Below are 22,353 nucleotides of genomic sequence, written 5' to 3'. Positions count from 1 at the left end.
CTTTTTGAAAATAATTTACAAATAAAATGTTAAATTAACCTCTAGATTAGTCTCCTTTGACTTCTCCCTTTGATTATGCCTGCACAAATAGACTTAATAGATTAATAGATAATGCTCTTTTCTTATTTTTACCAGTTATAGATTATACAATAGCTTTTAAATATTTCTATTATTATAAAACAAAGTACAATTTAATATTAAATTTTTCAATTCGTATTATGACACTGTTAAAAATTATTAGGTATGCCTAATAATCTTATATTTTAAATTGTTCTAAGTCTAAATTTTAGATATTCAAATAACTACTACTATTTAACTAAATTTATCATTGATTATAAATATATATACATATTATTAAAACTACTTATTTATTACAAAAAATAAATATATCTTTATGAGCTTATCAAAAGTTTAAATTTTACATTTAAAATGTAGTATACAGTTATTTATATTTTGAACAAGTCTTTTAATAATTAAGTAATAATAATGCATTGTAAAAAAATAAAGTTACCATAATTATTTCATTAGATTTCTAAAATTTATTAATGTAACCCAAACTAATTACAGAAATAGGTGACGACGTGTCTTTTTTGAGTCCCATTTTAAAGTACTGGTTTCAAATGGTGCTAGATGAGTTCAACATTTTTAGTCTACCCACCAAAAAAAACCAGTGCTTGTAGATGGGGAAAACTTAGAGTTCTGTTTTATGATTAACACTGCACAAATTCTTCGCTTATTAATATATTTATATGCGGAACGGTGTCTTTTACGATGTGGTCATCTACACAAAGGGGGAAAAAGAAATTTGCATTGTACTTGGTCGTGTGTCAATATTGTCCCTTTGTTACCAGCACCTCGATCTTATGACACGAGATTATATTCTCCATTTTATTGTTTTAATAACATTTTTGTCCTCAACTTCCGCGCGAGTTCAATTTCTTCGGGGCACGATGGGAACATACAGTAACGCTAGACGGCTGTCGAAATCCGATAGCTGGTGGCTTACAGTTCCTATACCTTTGGTGTCTGGTAACAAAATTGTAAGGTTTCCCATTGGTCGATGAAAAAAAATTGTTTTTTCTTCGAGTTTAATCCGTTGGAAATGGTTTTATGGACACAAGCTTCCATTGTTTGAACATCACGATGTTCCTTAAAAAAAAAAAAAAAAAACATATGAGCATCAAAATGAAAGATTTAACTAGTGTTTACTGAAAAACATAATATTTGCACATTTCTACGAAAACAATTGAAATTCTCAGTTCGAATAACTGGTGTTTTTAAGAAAAGTGTGACCGATACTAGGCACTGGCGTAACTAGTGTGGGCGTTAGGGTCTGCAGCACCTTAGCCCTAATTCACTAAAATCATGTGAAAATAACTGTCTCGTTTAACGAAGGAATTATTTTTATTAGTAATAGACAATAAATATTAAATAATAACACAATTTTGTTTTTTTATACAGTTTGAGTGTAGTTATTTTGATAATCAAAAATGTTTTAATAAGGCGAAAAATATGAATAGAATCTCCGCCGGTGAGTGAGCATAACATGATTTTATTACCCCTCCCGCATTTTCGCTTTAGTTATGCCCACCACAGTAGGCACTAATAAGTACACTTAGTGCAGATAAATAAGTAATAAATATTTGGTATTTTTTTTCGCTACGACCCAATGGGCAGGTCGGTGTAAATTCCTTTTGTGTAAGTAGGTACACTATGAACATTTCGGCTACAACGTTCGTGTAATGTTCAATATGAAATACAAACGTAATCGTTGTGTAATATTAATGGAGCTGCATATAAATTAGTCGAATTATGTTTTGTGCGTGTAGCGACTGGGTCAATTAAGTTTGCTTGAATATTAACAGTGTTAAATTAATGCACTGTGGATCTCCTTGTATACAACAAGCTGTTCAATCTTACCCGACTCGAACTGCGTCAGAGGATTTTCTTACTCGTACGGCTGGCCATCGCAGTTGGCAGGCCTAAAGTAAATATCGAATTATTTAAATCGGGTCAGTATCTACTTAATAATTACGCTTCACTAAAATTTATTATTTCAAGGTCAGTGTGAATTCTCTCATTATTTTTAACTCGTATACCAGTTTGAATTGGAAAAATACACGTACACAGTGCAACGTTAAGATTTGGCGTTGATTGTTTACACACAATAATGACCGGTGGTCGTGATCGTTGGCGAGTACAATACACGTTTAAATATTGCCATTATTTACATTCCGCGAAGGGGTTTAAATGCGTTTGCCAGAATCCCACTTCGGTAGGATTTGGTATTTTTTTTTTTTTTGACAAAACGCCACCCGAGGTCAGTCACCCAAAGTGTTTACGCGATTAAACACTGATCGGATACCTAATTCCAAGTCGGTTTTGGAAATAGAACGTTACATTTCCCGGCAATGTAATCTTAAATCCACATCGTCGAGTGCACGTACTCGTGTCGAAGCAAGCAATATACTCACTGCGCAGTGCTGTCATAATATATCTATTGAACTGGTGTATTCCAATAAATTTTAATTATACTGTACTAATTGAAGTCGTAATAACGAAAAGATTATTTTTGACCCATTGACGGTCTTCCGCAAACCCGCCGAACTATTAAAACACTCTTTGAGACGGAAAAATAAATCGTTGCATCTAAACAACTAAAACGCAATAACAACACTGTGTTGATTAAATTCCACACACCGTAATTAGCGTTTATTGAATGACACGTGTTTTTAGACACATCAGAAATACAAATTTTGGCACCCCTTGCGTGATTTTCTAAACTCGCAGGTTTTTATTTTCTTCCCCACCCACTTGACGTACACTAAACAGTTTCGTGCAGGTAGAGGACTCCGAGAAAAATACAATGGGCGACCAAAGGGGACCCCACCAGTGGCAATACCTTCGAGTCTCCGTTAAAGATACGCAATTTAACAACAAACCCCCGGGGTTTCTTATAGTTCCCTGACGCATTCCACTTTAGCGGTGTCATGCGCTTACCGTACCACCACTCACAAGTGTGTTAAACACACACACCATATATTATTGCGTGCGTACGTAAGATAAGATAGAGAATTTCGAAACAACATTGTAGTCGCGTGAAAATAAAAATCTAACGACAGAAAAACTTACCGAGAATAAAACTTTTTGCCGTGCCATTTTTGAGTTGATGCGTCCGTTGCGATTTACCACTGAAAAGCACAATAATCGCGAGTGTACGAAACGTAACGGCCGCCAAAAACGGAATAAAATAGGGGACTGTCGGACGATGCGTGTGTAACGCGAACGGCACGCCGGCGTATCGGCGCACCACGCGCCGCGTACTCGCGATTAGGAAGCCGTTCGATTCCCGCGGTGTACTCGGCTGCACCCGATGAATGAACACGCCGTCAGAGTCACTACTAGCGTAACTGGACGGCGGGACGGGTGACGGCATGGCGCGCGCGCGCGTCACCCGTTTCGATAATCGACTGGTGACCGCCGATGCCGTGCGGGAAGAACACAGTGGAGAGAGAACGGAGAAAAATTAAAAATAATAATACGAAAAATTCGAAAGATTTTTTTCAAAAATAAAAACTCCGACAGGACGCGGAGGTACCGACCGCGTTATTGTATGTGTCGTACTGTGTTTTTTTTTTTTTCAATACACACTCGGAACATAATACGTACCGACATAGTATGCGCTCTCGTACGGCATGCGGGGTGAGTATCCCTTTCGCATTGTTCGTCATCGCGAGGCAGAGGGGATTGACCCAACAGAGTGGGGGACAAGGAAACGTGGGGTGTCCGTGAAATGAGAAAACTGAACGTCGCACCCCCTAGCGCTCTTCCTTAAACTGCAATCGCTTTCTCGCGTTATAAATTATGTTTCGCGCAGTTTCATCGGGTCTTGTATTTTATTTACGTGTTAATTATCACAAGCAGTTGTTTTAATTGTTTATTTTCTTTATCGACAAAAACAACGTTTCATTTTAATAATCAACCAATGTTGTGTTCAGAGACGGTTCTGCTGCAGTATTTGTCCCGGGGGGTGTTACGTACACAAACGTTGATATTTTTTTGCTTATCACAGACCTCAATTAACACGAATGTACTGGTTCTCGCTCGAAATATTAGCGTCACGCTTATTTTTTTTTTTTTGTAGGCACTCTTTATTTGATACGGTGAAAATTGTCAACATTTTTGTGTTGAATGGAATTGTCAATAAATATTTAAATCATTCGTTATCGCTAATTGTACAAAAAATACGTTATATTTTCATAGATGTCGTCAATAATAGAATAGAGCAAATGTTCTTGTCAAGATTTTGTAATTTTTTTTTCAGTATCGAGTTGGAAGTTTCCATTTGCGCTTTATCGTGCACATACTTTTAATCACGGTGCTTTAACACAACGATGCAACCCAATATTACAACTCACCATATCCATTACACTCTTCCCGTATTACTACAGTTACTACATCCATTACAAGGTGTTTATTCATTTTATCATTTCAATTTTAGCCCGTTCACTCTGATTACAAGTACAAAACTTCTTGCCAGTTGAAATCCGACTTTGTATGATTTCTATTGTAATGTTTTCAATACATCGACATGCAAAATTTCGGTTCTTCAATTGCACTCATAGTTGCTACACTATGTAAATCAAATCCTCGTGTTGGTTAGAATTATGTACGTGATAGGTTTGTGTATTGATTTATCCTTTTTGAAAATAAAAAACTAATATGGTCCAAATGCAAATCGATAAACAATGTTTGGCGTGACATTTAAAAAATACTACTCAGTCGATTTATTTAAATAAACAAATGAATAAGGAAAATTAATAATATTCAATGTAATTTCATATTCAGTAAATTTTTAATTGATTTATTCTATGAATTTCTTAATTTTAATCAGATATTTAGACAAATATGCACAAATTTATGTGTTAAATAACCATACCCTAACCCAACCGAATTCTAGTTACATTTAAATTTGTCAAGGGTTAATTAATAACTAAGATTATAATGTTGACAATCTGTAAGCGGTGTTAATTGAGTTTAAACAAGTTTTGTATTAGGAAAATAAAACGGTAATATTAAAATTGTATACAGTTATGGCTTAATATAAATATTTGTTCACACTTAATATGAATATTGTGACACAGCCATTACCTTCCGTGTTGCAACGGTATTTACTTACTTATAGAAACCAATATCTCTTAAGAATATCATTGTATATGCGATAATCATTTTCATTTGCTTTTGAATCATAAACAATTTACATACCAACATTTTGAGGTAAACTTTTTAGTCAATTCGTAAGACTGTCATCGCAGGATTGATGTTCCCTTAGAGTCTTCTCGCAATTTTTATGTAAACCCACTTTTTGTTTTATCGTCTTTAATGGAAAATACTTTTGTTACTAGTGTTTTAATTTTTTTTTAAGTCCTACATAAACCATTATGTTATATCACTGTGAATACATATGTACAAGAATAGTGAAACATAACCCGAAAAAAATAAATTTTACAAATAGGACAAAATAGAATAGACAATTATGTACCATATAATTACAAATTAATTTTTCATAAGACTCTCGTACGGAAAATATTAAAATTTAACAGTTTTACATTTTTAATTTAATTAAAAAAATATAAAATAATTACTCTCGGATGAATACATAAGTATCCAAAACTGAATATTTGAATATACACTGTAGTGTATATACAAATATTGTATTACATTATCGCCCTTATTATGAAAAGCCCGAAGAGTGCTATAATTTCAAAGGCTTTGAATCTTTTGAAGGACTACTACTCATTATTAATAATGATTAATTTTTAGTTTTACCAGTGATCCATGATGTATACAACTGGTAACCGTAAGTATACTGTAATAAAAGTGTATTCACGATTGCTTAATATTAAAAAATTAAAGGAATTTACTTATGTGTATTTAAAAATCTCATTAATGCGTTCAGGATTTTCCAAAGAAAGCCTTCACTTTGTAATAACTCGATGGAATTATAATTTTGATGAACGATTCGAATGAGTAATAGCGGTGTACGTGCAGAGATGAAAAAAAAATCAGAAGTATCATTCAAATTGATATTCTGTTTGAAAAGTTCTCAAGATAAAACGATATACGTTGTGTTACATCAACTTCACCCTTTAGACATTTTGTTAAATCCGCTGACGTTTAAAGAAATATCTTAAATGTCGGAGGGGAAACTTGTGTAAAAAATTTTAATTTTTCAAAGTACGACGTACTTTTTTTTTTTTTAAAGAGAAACTCATACATAGATTAACTTACCTGATATAGTTCTCAACATCGAATTACTCTACAAAATTGAAAACATAAATGCAGAAGTATTTTTAATATAATGATTATCTGTCTATCGTAGGTGCAATTTAAATAAAATGTTTGGAGAATCAAATTCTATTTCTTTCCCTACGACAAATATAAATATAGAAATAAACAAGTAGTTTTCATAATTTTGTTGGCGAGTTGGGTTTGCGACAGAGTTAGGGGAGTATAAACCCCTTCTAGATTTTACAATATTGTGCCTATGCTATACCCGTTTTTTGTCTGAAGTTTAACTTTTTTCAATGCTCACTCGAGTTAATTGATTTTTATGGGCTTATAAGGTTTTCATATTCACAAATATCATATAGTTAATGGAAATCAAAATTTAGAGAAAAATTTGAAAGTATATTTTAAAATGAATTTAGTGTTGCAAAACGTTTATGCATAATAAATTCACTTAAAGCTTAGCCATTAAGAGTATTTTTCACCAACTAAAGTAAAAGAACATATCTATGTTACTCATTTTAATGAAATTATTTTTAACAAATTAACATTGATTTCATGGGGATCAAAATTGAACAATTTCATTTTTAGTTACTTAGATTGTACTGAATGATTAATCACGTTAAAATTATCGTGTGATATCAAATAGTCAGTATGTGTTTAGCGCTTATGTTGGCTACATTGTTCCCAAAATACGTATACGCGATTTTTTTTAGTAATTTTTGTGGGTTCAAATTAAATATTTATTATATATTTAGTTTTAAATTCATATTTTAAATATATTTTTAATTATAAATTGAAGTTATCAAACCATATAAATTTTGATTCCCTTGAAATATATTGAATACCCCTAGCTGTTCGTAATAGTATTAGAAACTAGCGATGTGTGGAACAATAGAGGGCAGATGTTGGCTAAAACTGGTCTTGTGTTCGGCGGTTTTTCCTTATGTAATGTCTTTCACAGGAAGGAGTATACGGCAGTTATATAAGCTAGTGTGAAATAAAATATGAATTTTTAAACCAGGTGTAGAACGGAACTGCTTTGGCGCACTATTACTTATGCTACTATATTTTGTCTTGATTATTAAGCATCCTAGGGTTCCTAAAATATACGTGCGTTCTCACTTTTCAATGGACAAGAGTAAAAACGGCTTACAGAATAATGACCTTCCAGCGTCTTGAGACTAGGAAGCAAAAGCTAAATTATTATGTAAATTGCAGTCATAGGTATTCCGCTTAATGAAGTCTCGTCTCGGCGTTCATTATACGTCTAACTTATAGCTATTCGTTAGTCTACTTCAGACAAAAGCTACTTAAAAAATAATGCTCTGTACTTTTTAATTCTTACACGCACAGTATAGCATTTTATTTAGTTCTTTTTTTTTGAACATTGTACAAGTCTACGAATGGTGACAGACGCCATCACTTAAGTGGTGGATGCACACCAAGTACTCGTGTAGAAAAGCTCCTCTCTATAATTAAAAAATTGTTGAATCCCCTTTATGCTGGATGCAGCATCACAGTTGGGTATGGTTTACTAGTATGCACGATGTGACAGAGGAAAAAGGATTATGCCGTAGTCTTGGTTTGACAAAAAATAATAGTTGACGGCGTAAAAGAATGGTAGTTCTAATAGAATAATAAAAATCGTTCTTTTGTTTGTTATATGCTGTCAGAATTAACAATATACCAACAAATACACCCTATATCTAACAACCCTACATTATAATGGAACATACTTTAAAGAACTCTTAATTTTGCCTGAAATTTTCTTTTGCTTTGCTGCATTTTTACAATTTCTATAATACAAAAAAGATTTTATAATTATTTTTTACAGTAAATCATGACTATCATATGCGAAAAATATCTTGTCTAATTAATTTTGAAATTGCGTTTAATTTTATTAAATATAATTCAATATTAATCAAATTTAAATATATAAAAAACCTATTATTACAAGGATCTGGTAAAGTAGACTCCAATAAAGATAGAAATTTAACATTGATTTTATTTACTAGCATACAACGCTTCGACGTGGTTATTTAAATAGAATAATAATTCAATGTAAATTTCCACTATGCGAGGAAAATTCTGATGTTTTACAGTCTGATAACAATATGATAATCTAAACTGCTTTTTCCATGTTTTATGAGTTCCCATGATAATATTTCCCGCCATTTAAACAAAAATAAAAATATGATATTATCTTACTAATATCACTGATTGAATATTTTATTATGAGTAAAAATATTAATACTAAGATTCGAAACTTATTTTAATTAAGAATATTAATTTAATATTTATAAATTTTAAGCTCATATAGTTTTTTTTGTGATTTTTTTAAATGTTAGTTTTATTAATTTTTTATGTATAATTTTATTTAAAGTCGAACATTATGTGTGCTGCTAATACAGGGCGTTTTGTAAAACCACCAGACAATTTTTTCAAGTAATCATTAATAATTTTTTTTAAATATTACTAAATTTATTTATTTTTTAAACAATTCTTTTAGTCAACTGAGGGAAGATACAAATGACAGTCGTTTAAAACAATCTATAGAAAATGATTTAATTGACAACAAGTATGGTTTCATTCGAATTAAAGATTATCAGGAACATACTGGTTACCTCATCAATATGCATAGTGTAAGTAAAAGTTTTTTTATTGGTGATTTTCTCTTTAAAATATTCAAACCTTTAAAAAATGAAATAAAAAATTACACTATAAAAACATATTTGTTTTAGACTGAGATTGTAGATGAAGATAAACGCTTAGTTGCTGCTGTTGATTATTATTTTATTAAAGATGATGGATCTCGTTTTCGAGTAACACAACCTTTTCAACCATATTTTTATCTTTTAACAAAAAAAGAATTCGTACAAGAAGTAGTTGCTTTTATTAGTAAAAAATTTGCTGGTAGTTATATTGCAATTGATATTGTTATGAAAGAAGACTTGGATATGGTAACTAATTAGTAATATTAATATTATTATTAGAGGTAGCTTATATTTGAGTTTATTTCAGCCTAACCACTTAATAGGATTACAACAAAGATACATAAAAATGTCTTTTGCCACTGTTACTGAGATGAATAAAGTACGTCAAGCTATAATGCCAGCAGTTCGAAAAAATCGTTTAGCCCGTAAAAATAATTCTTATTATACTGAAATGCTTACAGAATCATTAGCTAATCTTACAGAAGTTGCATCAATAAAAAAACAAGTTGATCATTTAGAAAATATAATTGATATAAGGTAATTTAGTATGATTCATATAAAAAAAAATGGTCTGTACTTTTATTAATTATACCTTCTATCTTTATATATTTGAGATTATCCTAATGTCATTTATATTTATTTCGATTATGACTTTACCAATCAGTAGTGGAATTTGATAGACATAGATATTTGAACTAATTAATTTACTAGTATACTTATTTTTTTACAAATTTTGTCATTTTGATGTTTTATAAGATAAAATTACTTGAAATTCAAGTTCAGAGTATCAAACAACTTATGGATAAGTGGGTCTGGTCAAAAATACAGACCACCATTCTTTGTGGGCCTATGTTGTTATCTTTATTAATTTATATGATTCATAAACATATAAGTGTCCATGTTTAAAATTTTTATAATGTTAATTGCTTAGTAGATTTATTCTACTAATATATTAAAAAACTGATTAAATTATTTTATTTTGATTTATAAGTTATTTTAATTTGCAGAGAGTATGATGTTGTATATCACAACCGTGTGTCTACGGATTTGAAAATCTTTACTGGACTATGGTATTCTATACAATGTCGTGGTCTTTATAATCAAGCTACTTTCAGACGCCGTGATGATATTATTGATAGGCCTGACATGATAGTATTAGCCTATGATATTGAAACAACTAAACTTCCCCTGAAGTTTCCAGATGCTAATACTGATCAAATTATGATGATATCTTATATGATTGATGGTCAAGGATTTTTAATAAATAACCGTGAAATAATATCTGCAGATGTTGAAGATTTTGAGTATACACCTAAGCCTGAATTTGAGGGTAAACTATAATGAAATTTGTTAATTATTTTAGTTGGTCAAAATTAATTAATTTTATTTTAAAAAATTTTGACAGGATTCTTTACTGTTTTTAATGAACCAGATGAAGCAGCTGTAATTAATAAGTTTTTCGAACATATTATGGAAGTCCGTCCTCATATTATAGTTACATATAATGGTGATTTCTTTGATTGGCCATTTGTAGAAACTCGAGCAGCTATTCATGATGTAAATATGGATCAAGAAATAGGGTTTTCAAAAAATTCTGCAGGATTTTATAGCAGCCGTCCTTCCATGCACATGGATTGTTTATGGTTTGTTCATATTAGGGAAAATTGTTTTAAAAAAATTAAATACAAATTGTTTTTATATACAGGCTGGTTCATTTATCATGACCACTTAAATAATAAAAATTAAAAATAATATTGAGAATTTTTTTTTGCTTTCTTTTAAGTACACATTTTTTTCAAATTATTAATCATTAAAGTATTTTGATGTTAATCCATTATTTACCTTATAAGGAGGTTAATTTTATTTTCCAAATGACAACATAAATAATTAACTAGCTTATTTTATAGATTATGATTTAATTAAGAAAATGATAGTCGATAATAACTTATTGACCAGTATTTCAGAAGTTATTGGCATTTTTATAACTTTGTGGGAGGTAGGGTATGGTTGGGAAATGCCTAGTTATAAAAATATCAACATCCATTAGTCATCCCTATCCATTACTATAAAATGTTTACTTCTGAAATGCTAAAAAGTTGTTATCAATCAACCAGTCATTTCTTTAATTAGATCATTATCTAATAAATAATCTAGTTAATTATGTATGTTACCATGTAAAAAAATGAAGTTGATACTCTTATAAGATAAAAAGGATGAACATAAAAAGTACTTAATGTACTTTTAATTTTTAATGGTTGTTAAGTCAAGAAAAACATGTACCTAAAACTAAAATAAAAATTCACTTTATTATTTTTATTTTTCAATTAATTAAGTGGTAAATGATAAATGTAACATTCTGTAATTAATTTTTTTCTAAATTAAATGTAGCTGGGTAAAACGAGATTCATATTTGCCAGTGGGTTCACAAAACTTAAAAGCTGTGGCTAAAGCTAAACTTCGATATGATCCTGTTGAATTAGACCCTGAAGATATGTGCCGCCTTGCAACAGATGAACCTCAAGTACTTTGTAACTATTCAGTATCTGATGCTGTTGCTACCTATTATTTGTATATGAAATATATACATCCTTTTATTTTTGCTTTGTGTACTATTATACCAATGGAGCCTGATGAGGTAAGATTAAATCAAAAATTATTAAATAATAATAATAATTAAAGTTTTACTCAGCGTTTAAAAACATTTAACACTAGCATCTTAATTTTAGTTTTGACAGTAGCCTTTTAATTCAGATATCCAGCATGGTTTATAACAACATTCTTCAATTATCTTTGATTTTTTAGCAGCACGTAATGATCGTGAAAGTGGCATAAATGACATAGCTTCTCTTTTTGAACGGAATGGATAATCAATTGCATTGTAGTCTTCAAGTTCTTTATAATCCCAGAATTCAGCATCTATTTTGAAATAATTATCATTTTTTTATATATACATTTATAAATCCTAAAAATATAATTTTCACTTTAGTAACAATTCATAGCTAAACTATTAAAATTCAAATTTGAAGTTATGTCAATACTCTAATTGTGTCCCAATGTAACAATTAAAAATAATAATAAAAAAAAGATTTAATGGTGCATTATTAGAAAGTATGGGATTATATTGTTTCTAGGTTAAACTGAAACATGTATTCTTAAATTAGGTAAGAATATATATATTTTTTATATCGCCCCAGTAGAAAAAAGTTAAATAATTGAATAAAAGTTTCTGATAACTAAGAGATTAGGGACTAAATTTAGAATACCTCTAGTGCTATGACATAAAAAAGTTTTATCTTAATTTTTCAATTTTATTATAGAGCTAATTTTTTTCTTTACATGAAAATATTTATTTATTTATTTATTCAACGGTATTGACCCTTATTATACAAAAATATAGTTACAGAAAATAAAACAAAAACAAAACAAAAAAAAAGAAAAAGAAAAATAGTAATATAAAAATAATAAACATTAAGAAAAAACAAACATTTAAACAATTGTATATAAAATAAATGTTTAATTGAAATTAAAATAGGAGTTTTCATTGGCATTTTTCATTAAACGTTTAATTGGCTCATTATAAATATAATTAGAAGAATAGATAGGTATGAAGAAGGGAGCGTGATTTCTGGATTTTCAATGAAGAACTTTTAAAATTAATTAGCGGTGAAAGAGATGGGATTATATTTATACAAATTAAAAATTTGGTGAAAATTTGGCCTGATATTTATATTGACAATTTCAAGATATATTTTTTCATAAAGTGATATAAAGATATAAGAGTAGGGATGATATTATACCCATAACGTGTGATCATCCCAACCCCAAACCTTATAAATTATTTAAATTGATATGTATGCCTATTTTTATGAGTATACCCTTTTATTTTATCTTATTTTTTTTAAATTATAAAAGAAAAATGTAATAATGAAATGATAATCTTAAGTCTGAGAAATATAGAAGTGTTAGGGTGATTATAGGAATAAGAACTAAATAATTTAATTTTGTCAACGAGGTATTAAAAAAAGAGATAATTAAAAACTAAGACTGGGGCTATAATGCCCCAGTTGACTTACCCTAGGTCAGCCAATTATAAAAATGTTACGGGATCCATGCCTTATTTGGAATTTTAAAATTAAAATATGCTTATCTAATTGTTTGAACTATGACTAATTGTGGGAAGATTTTAAGAGTGTTGTAAAAATGCTAAATTTTATTAGAATCATATCTTAGTTGGAGTTATACAAACTATTCAACTTTCCCTTGTTGGTACTTTTCAATGTGACGGTAAAAAAAATAATCATTTTAATTTCCACATTTCATAAAATGAAAATTTATGATAAATATTAATTTATGATAATAGATATACAAAAATTTTAAAAAGTGGAAAATGCAGTAAATATAAAAATTAAAACTTATGAATACTTCAAATGAAACTCTCATTAATTAAAAAAAAAATATGAAAATTAATGGTTGATAACAACTTTTGGATCAGTATTTTGGAAGTTATTAATATTTTATAGTAATAGCTGGAGTTGAGACGTGGGTGTTGATATAAAATATATTAGGGATGAACATAAAAAATATTTTAATGATTAATAAACTGGAAAAAATGTGTACTTAAAAGGAAGCAAAAAAAAATTCTTAATATTATTTTTAGTTTTTGATTAATTAAGTGGTCATTAAATGCTCCGAGCCTCATTTATAAAAAACCAGGAGGTTCGCTTGCGTTATTGATTACTATATTAATATAATAATATAATTTCCAAATTAAAATTTATTTATATAAATTTAAAAAATTCTTTGACGTTAAAAATGTTTTACTAGGGAACTGGGATATCTTACCATTTTCCATCTGGTTTCTTTTTTCGTTGTAAATTCCACGACATACTACTTTCATAATATCTGCTAGTTGAGAACCGCAATATTGTTGAGGCGAACGTTGTACCCTTATACTTCCTGATACAATTTTGAAAATTAATACCATTGAAAATAAATTTAAACACCAATAGATCTTCATCGTGTTCTAAAAATAGACATTTCAATAACTATAATTATTTCTTGTTTTATCAACTATTTTTAGTGATGACGTGAAGTTGAAAGAATTTTTTTCTCTTAAAATTTGTATTATTTAATAACGAGTTAATTATATTCACATTCAATATTATATAAATTTTATAATCGTATCAAAATTTAACATACCTTAAAATTTAAAGTTGATTTCCAGTTATGACTAAGCCAGTATGAACTGACTTAGCTTTATGTAAAATACTCTCTTTTATATACTCCTGTAGGATAATGCGTAGGAGTTAAAATGTGTTGGATCCTATAGCGGGGTGTGTAATTAACATACATCACACGATGTTAGGATGATGATTGGTCAAGGGTCAAGAGTGTATTAATATTTATAAACTGTTATTTAATTTATTTTTGATTGACAGTTCAAATATTATCAAGTTTTCATAACCCAATTATTTAAATACTAGTAGGTAAATAACTTTTAATAGCATGTCATACAACAAGTCCGTCATCGTTAAATTTACGTTAGGGTTATGCAGACAACAATCAATAAGCCATGGATGTTTTATAATTTTAATTTGTGTTATCATTAACATAAGTACATTTAATAGTTAACTGAATAATTTAGTTATAATTCATACTACCACCCGTGAGGCTGTCATATGTTTTTGGCGTGTAAAATAAAATCAAATGACTGAAAAAAGAGAGATCCTCGATTGGACCTTATCGGAAAGACTAACTGACAAAAGATATCTGAACCCTCTACGAGATTTTATAAAATTTATATTTGTAGAAATAAATCGATATTGTCCTATTTATAATTATTTAGACTTAACCTTGTCCTATTTTCAGCCATCTATCATATTGAAATAAATCTATATTACTTTGTAAATTAATTGTGATCTAGATAGTAGCGTTTTTAATTTTTCAGTAAATAGATAAGATTATCTTTAGTGGAGGAAAGCTTCTATTTTTTTCTAAATTATTTTTTAATTTGATTGTATTGCCTTTTACGTGTTTTTTTATTAGTTAAATTTGGAGTCAGAAAAATTTAATATGAGTTCATTAATTAGTTTCAAAGTTTCGGTGTAAATTTTAGAACAAAATTTGAATGTAAATCTGCATAATTTCATGTTGAGCTCGGTTGACTATCCGTCAATGGACAGAATATACTTGTAAAACTGACTTGTTTTTAATAAATTAATGTATTAGTGTTCTTTATTCATTATTATGTAGATGAATAAATTTCTGAATTATACCTTTTATGTACCACAAAATGTATGTTTTAGTTTTGTTTTTATAATTATGAAGACATTGTACACTTCTTCTTTATAATTTTATGCTAGGTGCTTTTAAATAAAACGAAGTCGCACTAAATATTATTAATGACTATATGAACATGTAAACAATTTTGAAAGTGGTCCAAGGAATTTAATTTACATAGTAAAATTTAATTAATTACATATAGGATACCTTGGACTTTACCGTTTTAGTGTTTTTCCTACAATGATTTTGTTGTTAACGTCTTGAGGTTTAAAAAATTTATAAAAATAATTCAATAATTAAAGCAACTGAAAAAGTATTTGGCTGAATATTATTATTTAATCAACAACAAGTACTTTAATATTTAATGATATTGTTCAAGTATCAATGATTGATTGAACAAATAAAAACATATATATAACATATCTTTTTAGCTTCGATGCAAAGATTAATTTCCGAAAAATTTTCAATTTTTTTTCTTAAAAGTGCCATACTTTATCAAAAAAGATCAAATTGATATAATTTTTTTTTATAGATGCATGATGTCTTTAACTATTATTTGATATATATTTTTTATAAATCTGACCATTTACCTGCCCACAGGGGGGATTAAAATTGACAACTTTTTCACAAAAAATTAACTAATAAATCAATAATTTTTGACACGTTTTTACTTTGTTTTCTTAAAACTACTTTTTCAAAAATGAAAAAATCAACATATATATTTTTTATATTGAAACCGTAGATATTTACCTTTCATTTGATATCATTTTTTGAAAATCTATCACTTAACCTGCTCATTGGGGGAAACTCGTGTTGGTGTTAAAATTTTCGATTTTACTTTTTCAACTTTAAGTTACTATAACTTCGTGAAAAATGTATGGATCAATACAATATTTTTTTCATAAGTACATTTTATTTACTTCTCTTTCATTTGACATACTTTTTTTTTTTAATTGAACCATTTACCTTTATAGGGGGGGGTTACAACTTGAAACATACGTTTAAAAAGTAGAACTTTTTCAATTAAATTGTTGAAAATGTTCTGGATATATTCATATTTTGTTTTAATCTTAAATTAAAGACATATTATATACTTTACTATGAAAAAAAAAAAATTGAATTATAGATTTTCTTCTTGGTGAAGATATGCTATTTTTGTGTTAAAATTCTGGGTTTTGTATTTTATTTTATTTTAAAATATCTTATAAGGAAACACTGGCTTTCATGAATATTATATAGTTTAGTTGACGTAGAATAAAGTTCATAAGACATAAAAAGTTAAATTTATTTTAATTTTTTTGCTTTTTTAGAAAAGGTAACTTTAAAATTTGAATTAGCTTAAATTGCCAATTTAATAAACCGACGAATAATTTCCGAATCGGAAACAATTATGTGTTTCACGTTTAGGGTACGAGGTTTGAATCCTCCTGTGGCAATTAATATTTTGCATTTTTTTTTTTTTTTTGAGTTAGAAAAAAATTTTCAAATCACTTGATTCAATAACTTCAATAAAGATCAAGGATCCCATAACTATAGTCTCACCTCGTGAGAAGAAATTTCTTATTCCTGTTAATATTATTTTACTATGTGTTTTATTTTTTGTGGCCGCGATTTATTTTTCTAACCCTCACTTAACCTACTTTTTTTAACGATACGTTAAATTATTACAATTCGTATTTAATTGAAGATATTAACTTTAAAAATTGAAAAAAAATCCCTTAATCAAATTACAAGTAGCTTAACCAGCTTTATCCATACAAACAATTAAAATCATTCATTTCTAATATTTTTAAAGTATTTACTATCGAATTAGATTTGATATTATATAATTTTACTTTGTAATTTATTAATTTTTTTACTCTATTTGTGTGTGCTACTAACAGTCTATAACATTCCAATTTGTTTCGTAATATATTGCTTATAAATCATAAATATAAAAAATGATTTTAACCTGAATTTATCAATGGATGAAATGAAAAATTTTCTGTAAATAGTAATTATAAAATTTCCTGACTGCATATGAATTTTAACAATACCATTTTTTCCATTTAATGATGTCAATTTCAAACTTGCAAGTTGAGCTAAAAGTTATGGTAATAAATTTATTTATTTTTTTTACTATAAACTTTCACATTAAAGGACAAAAATGATTACTTTTAACATATTAAACATCAATATTAATAATAATTTGAAAAAATTTAACTATAAAAATTATATAGTATATAATTAAAATAATTACTAATCTGGATATAATTAAGGAAATAGAAGTTGATATTGTTTTTGTAATTATCCATTTGGATAATTTCTAATTCTTAGAATTAAACACTACCTGAAGAATTACATCGGATATGTCTTGAATGTAATCTATTTAAAAAAAAAAATGCGAACTTTAATTTGTCTTCACGGTGAAAATGACTACCGTATTCAAAAATATGCTATTTTTGTGTTAAAATTCTCGATTTTGTATTTTATTTTATTTTAAAGTATCTTACAAAAGGTATTTATTCTCATTAGATTTTTATCTAAAATAGATTCAATAACTTCAATGAATATCAAGGACCCCATCACTATAGTTTCCCCTCGTTTGATGAAATTTTGTATTCATATTAAAACTATTGTACTAAAATTCTCGATTTTATATTTTACATTTTTAACTTTATAATGCTTTAACTTATTGTATGGATCAATACAATTTTTTTATGAGAATTAATATTTATATCCCTCTTTCATTCGACATATTTTTTTTTTTTAAATAACACCATTTACTTTTTTATTATAAATATATATATTTATTCATATATTACACTTATAAATCATAAAACTTGTAATCAGGATATAAATAAGGAAATAGGAGATCATGTAGCTTTTGGAATAATCCATCACTTTTTTAAAATTAAACACTATCTACAGATTTGCATCGACGCGTTTCTTATGATAGTGATTTTAATCACTGTTAGATTAAAACTTAATATTTTTATTTTGAAATTCTGCTTTCCAAGGTCGTTTGCGTATTAGGTGCCCAAAAATTTAATGTAGTTTTCCCAAAATTTGTATTCTAATTGCTTCTATCTCTGGATACAAAAAAAAAATAACTGCACAATTACTTTACGCTAATTTCTTATTTTTAATGGACTTTTTCATTAATTTGTAAAATCGTAAAATTACAGTTGATCTTGAAAGACACTTAAAACAAAACTGGTGTATGGATTAGTACCCCAAAAAGTCAGGATCTGATATTGTGGGTATCATATTAGATTCTAGTATATATTAAAATATGATAGTGAATCATAAAACACTTCGATACGATTATGTATAAAGAAAAACTTAAAAAAACCCAGCACAAGGGGCTCGCGGCACAGTGGTGACGTGGCATAGTTGGGTAAAGTATAATGATATCTGACAGTGATTAAAATCACTATCATAAGAATCGCGTCGATGCAAATCTGTAGATAATGTTTAATTTTAAAAAAATGATGGATTATTCCAAAAGCTACATGATCTCCTATTTCCTTATTTATATCCTGATTACAAGTTTTATGATTTATAAGTGTAATATATGAATAAATATATATATTTATAATATATAAAAGTAAATGGTGTTATTTAAAAAAAAAAATATGTCGAATGAAAGAGGGATATAAATATTAATTCTCATAAAAAAATTGTATTGATCCATACAATAAGTTATAGCATTATAAAGTTAAAAATGTAAAATATAAAATCGAGAATTTTCACACAAAAATAGCATTAGCAAGTTTTTGAAATATTTTCATCAATTAACATTTTTGTGAATTGTTAATTGTAAAATTGTTACATTCAATTAGTTATTATTAGGCTTCTTTTAATGTACTGATCGGCAATATTGGACTGGTAGTATCTGAATAATAGTAGAGACAGATAAAAAAAAAAATGCAATGGTTAAACTAATACCTTCTAATTTTCGTAACGAAGCTAAAAGTAAAATTAGACCTATTTAAATTGTAATTTTTAGAATATTTTTCTTAGTTAATAAAGAAATCTGAAAGAAATTTATTCAAGTTTCATGATTTATGTCATCGACGAAATTCAGTTTTCTCTTGACGTATTGATTTTTAACTACCTACAATTTTTATCTAATTAATTGGTCTATTGCATATGAGAGTGTATCAATTATACTTATATTCTTATATTTTAGAAAATTTTCACTTAAAATTAAAAACCTATTTAAATATATTTTGTAAGATAATAAATATAAATTACAACTAATCATAAAGCAAGGAAGTCCGTAGAAATTTTTACTAATCGTTCAATAAACTTTGCGTTGAAGGAGGATGATTGGGATCATCGACCTAAGAACGCGATTTATTGGAGGCCTCGCCAGAGACGCAATATGAATTTTTTGTCTTTAAATCTAAAAACATAATCAATTTTTAAAAATTATATAATACACGACGATTATAAAAATTGATCTAGAAAAAATTTCAAGGGTATGCAACTGCCCCTTTGCCCCTGCGAACGATCTGATATAAAGTTACCTAATGGAATAATTCAGGTCTTGTTCTTACCAACATTTTTAAAAACCTTAATGACTAATCAACATTTTGTTGTTTTTATAAAATATATTTCTTAGCTTTAATACGAAACAATTGAAAATATTTTTTTGTTGTATTTTTATTTGTATCTGTTTACCACTGATACTCAGACTGAATAACTCAGCTCTTATTAGACCAATATTGTTTAACATTACATCAAATTATATCTAGTTGAATGCAATATCTTTGAAATTTTATGAAAATTACTCGTTTCCCATAATTTAAGAAAATCTTCGAAACATTCCACTTAATATTGAAATAACTTTTTTAGTAATAGGCTTAATAATTTTTTTTTTTTTTTAATAAATTAGTTATGTGTATGTCTCTTTCTTAAGAATAATATCTAAAAACATTTTCCTATCGAGCTAACTTGTTCAATTTTAATGTTAATAGTATGCCAAAAATTTTTGAAATATATATAATAGTTGTACGTATGCAGTTTTAAAAATGTTTGAAAAAAATTGTCTTAATGACCTGTTTTCTGTGTATAAACGGTGGCCAAAGTAAATAATAGTATTATTACTGTGTTAAATCGTACAATTAAAAAAAAAATTCATATAGTAATCAATGTTTATTTCATAGATATATAAAATGGGTTCTCAAAAAACTCTAAAAAGCCGTCTAACTACATCTATGGCTATAGGAGCAATTAGGATAAAAATTTTGGAGATGCCAAATTAATTTTTCCTTTATTCTTAAAATATTTTTATAAAGCAATGTACAGAATGTTCTGTAAGTAAGAAACAGGTTAATTGTTATAAACAATGAGAACAATGGAAACCCATTTCCTTACTTAATGAATAATCTATATATAGGATGGTTCATTAAGTATAAGAGACTTATTTTCTTTAAAACTATTAAACAGTATTAATTTTTATAAAAGAATGTTGTTTGATTCAAATTATTCTACAATAATATATAGTTAAATAATTTTTTTTTATATGATGAACAATTATTCTGTTATTGCTTGTTTAAGTTTGGTGATTTTGACCAATTTTCTATTGATAATTTGCTGTTTAGTATATAGTAGTCATCATTTGTCATTGGCAAAATGTGATATTATATTGAAATTTTATTTTTAATAATTCATGTCATTAATAGATCTATACTCTTATACTCAATGCAAGTTAAATAGTTTTCTTGATAATTACCATAAAAATAATTTATGGCTCATTGAAACAGATTATTATTGCCTCCAGTGTTATGAAAACTAAATAGATGAATTTGTATTTTAAATTCAAATCTTTAAACGTTTTTAAAACATAAACTCTTATATCATCAAACTAAAAGTAGGAGTTTCCATTAAAGAAAGTTAATATTTATATATAATGATGTAAGTTAAAAATCAGTTGTATTTTTTTAAATATTATTAAATTTTAGGTGTTGAGAAAAGGTTCTGGTACATTGTGTGAAAGTCTTTTAATGGTGGAAGCATTCCATGCTAATATTATATTTCCTAATAAACAAGAACAAGAGCTAAATAAACTTAGTGATGAAGGCCACGTTTTAGATCAAGAAACATATGTTGGTGGTCATGTTGAAGCATTAGAGTCTGGTGTATTTCGTGCTGATATTCCGTGTAGATTTAGACTAGATCCAGCAGCTTTTGATATGTTAATAGATAAGTCACATGAAGTGTTAAGATTTGCTATTGAAGAAGAAGAAAAAATTCCTTTAGATACTGTTACAAATTTGGAAGAGGTTTTGAAAGATATTGTTAAAAAATTACAAGTTCTTAAAGAAGATCCTTATCCTTTGTTGAAACCATTAATTTATCATTTGGATGTTGGAGCTATGTATCCTAATATTATTCTTACTAATCGATTACAGCCATCTGCTATTGTTAATGAAGAAGTTTGTGCTGCATGCGATTTTAATATTCCTGGTGCTAAATGCCAAAGAAGTATGACTTGGCAATGGAGAGGAGAACTAAGTAATTTATTTTATAAATTATTAGAGTTTACTTTTTTTTTTTTATTTATTTTTTTTTTTTTATAGTGCCTGCATCACGAACTGAATATCAACGTATTCAGCAACAATTAGAAACTGAAAAATTTCCAGGAAGATCTCCTGATGATCCTCCTAGAGCTTTTCATCAATTAAATAGAGATGAAAGAGCTACATGGGAAAAAAAACGTTTAACTGAGTATTGTCGTAAAGTTTATAAAAAAACTCATGTGACGAAAATCGAAGAGCGGGAGACAACAATTTGTCAAAAAGAAAACTCTTTTTATGTGGATACTGTGCGTGCATTCAGAGATCGACGTTATGAGTACAAAGGACTTTGTAAGAGTGCAAAAAAACAAATTGCAGAAGCTATTGAGAGAGGAGATCCAGTTGAAATAAAATCTGCAAAAAATCGTGAGGTATTGTATGACTCTCTTCAGTTGGCTCATAAATGTATTCTCAACTCATTTTATGGATATGTAATGAGAAAAGGGTAAAGATTATTATTTTTTCTTAAAAAGTATAGGTAATAATTACATGAAAATTTT

General features: G+C 27.8%; 2 protein-coding genes across 2 annotated transcripts in view; one reads left to right on the top strand and one right to left on the bottom strand.

Annotated features, from left to right (window-relative positions):
• The first annotated feature begins 3,663 nt into the window (after positions 1-3,663).
• The window catches only part of LOC126902885 (DNA polymerase epsilon catalytic subunit 1), a 30,896-nt gene continuing 12,206 nt past the window's right edge, over positions 3,664-22,353 (top strand). Inside the window, exons 1-10 of the mRNA XM_050680561.1 lie at positions 3,664-3,702; positions 8,675-8,736; positions 8,801-8,933; positions 9,033-9,251; positions 9,313-9,542; positions 10,013-10,335; positions 10,411-10,648; positions 11,394-11,640; positions 21,239-21,791; positions 21,857-22,298. Of these exons, the coding sequence (XP_050536518.1) occupies positions 3,679-3,702; positions 8,675-8,736; positions 8,801-8,933; positions 9,033-9,251; positions 9,313-9,542; positions 10,013-10,335; positions 10,411-10,648; positions 11,394-11,640; positions 21,239-21,791; positions 21,857-22,298 (2,471 nt within the window). The 5' untranslated portion in view covers positions 3,664-3,678. The remainder of the gene's footprint in view (positions 3,703-8,674; positions 8,737-8,800; positions 8,934-9,032; positions 9,252-9,312; positions 9,543-10,012; positions 10,336-10,410; positions 10,649-11,393; positions 11,641-21,238; positions 21,792-21,856; positions 22,299-22,353) is intronic.
• LOC126902889 (insulin-like) lies at positions 11,667-14,448 on the bottom strand. The gene is made up of 3 exons (XM_050680572.1): positions 14,205-14,448; positions 13,848-14,028; positions 11,667-11,921 (listed from the first exon to the last, which is right to left on the bottom strand). Exons 2-3 carry the CDS (start codon positions 14,020-14,022, stop codon positions 11,728-11,730), a joined length of 369 nt encoding a protein of 122 aa, XP_050536529.1. The 5' UTR covers positions 14,023-14,028; positions 14,205-14,448; the 3' UTR covers positions 11,667-11,727.

This window comes from Daktulosphaira vitifoliae, unplaced genomic scaffold (assembly GCF_025091365.1).
Source record: "Daktulosphaira vitifoliae isolate Bord-2020 unplaced genomic scaffold, ASM2509136v1 Scaffold_3, whole genome shotgun sequence".
In the NCBI taxonomy this organism is placed as follows: domain Eukaryota; kingdom Metazoa; phylum Arthropoda; class Insecta; order Hemiptera; family Phylloxeridae; genus Daktulosphaira; species Daktulosphaira vitifoliae.
The sequence above is the reverse complement of the archived record's forward strand: the minus strand, read 5'-3'. Positions and strand labels throughout refer to the sequence as shown.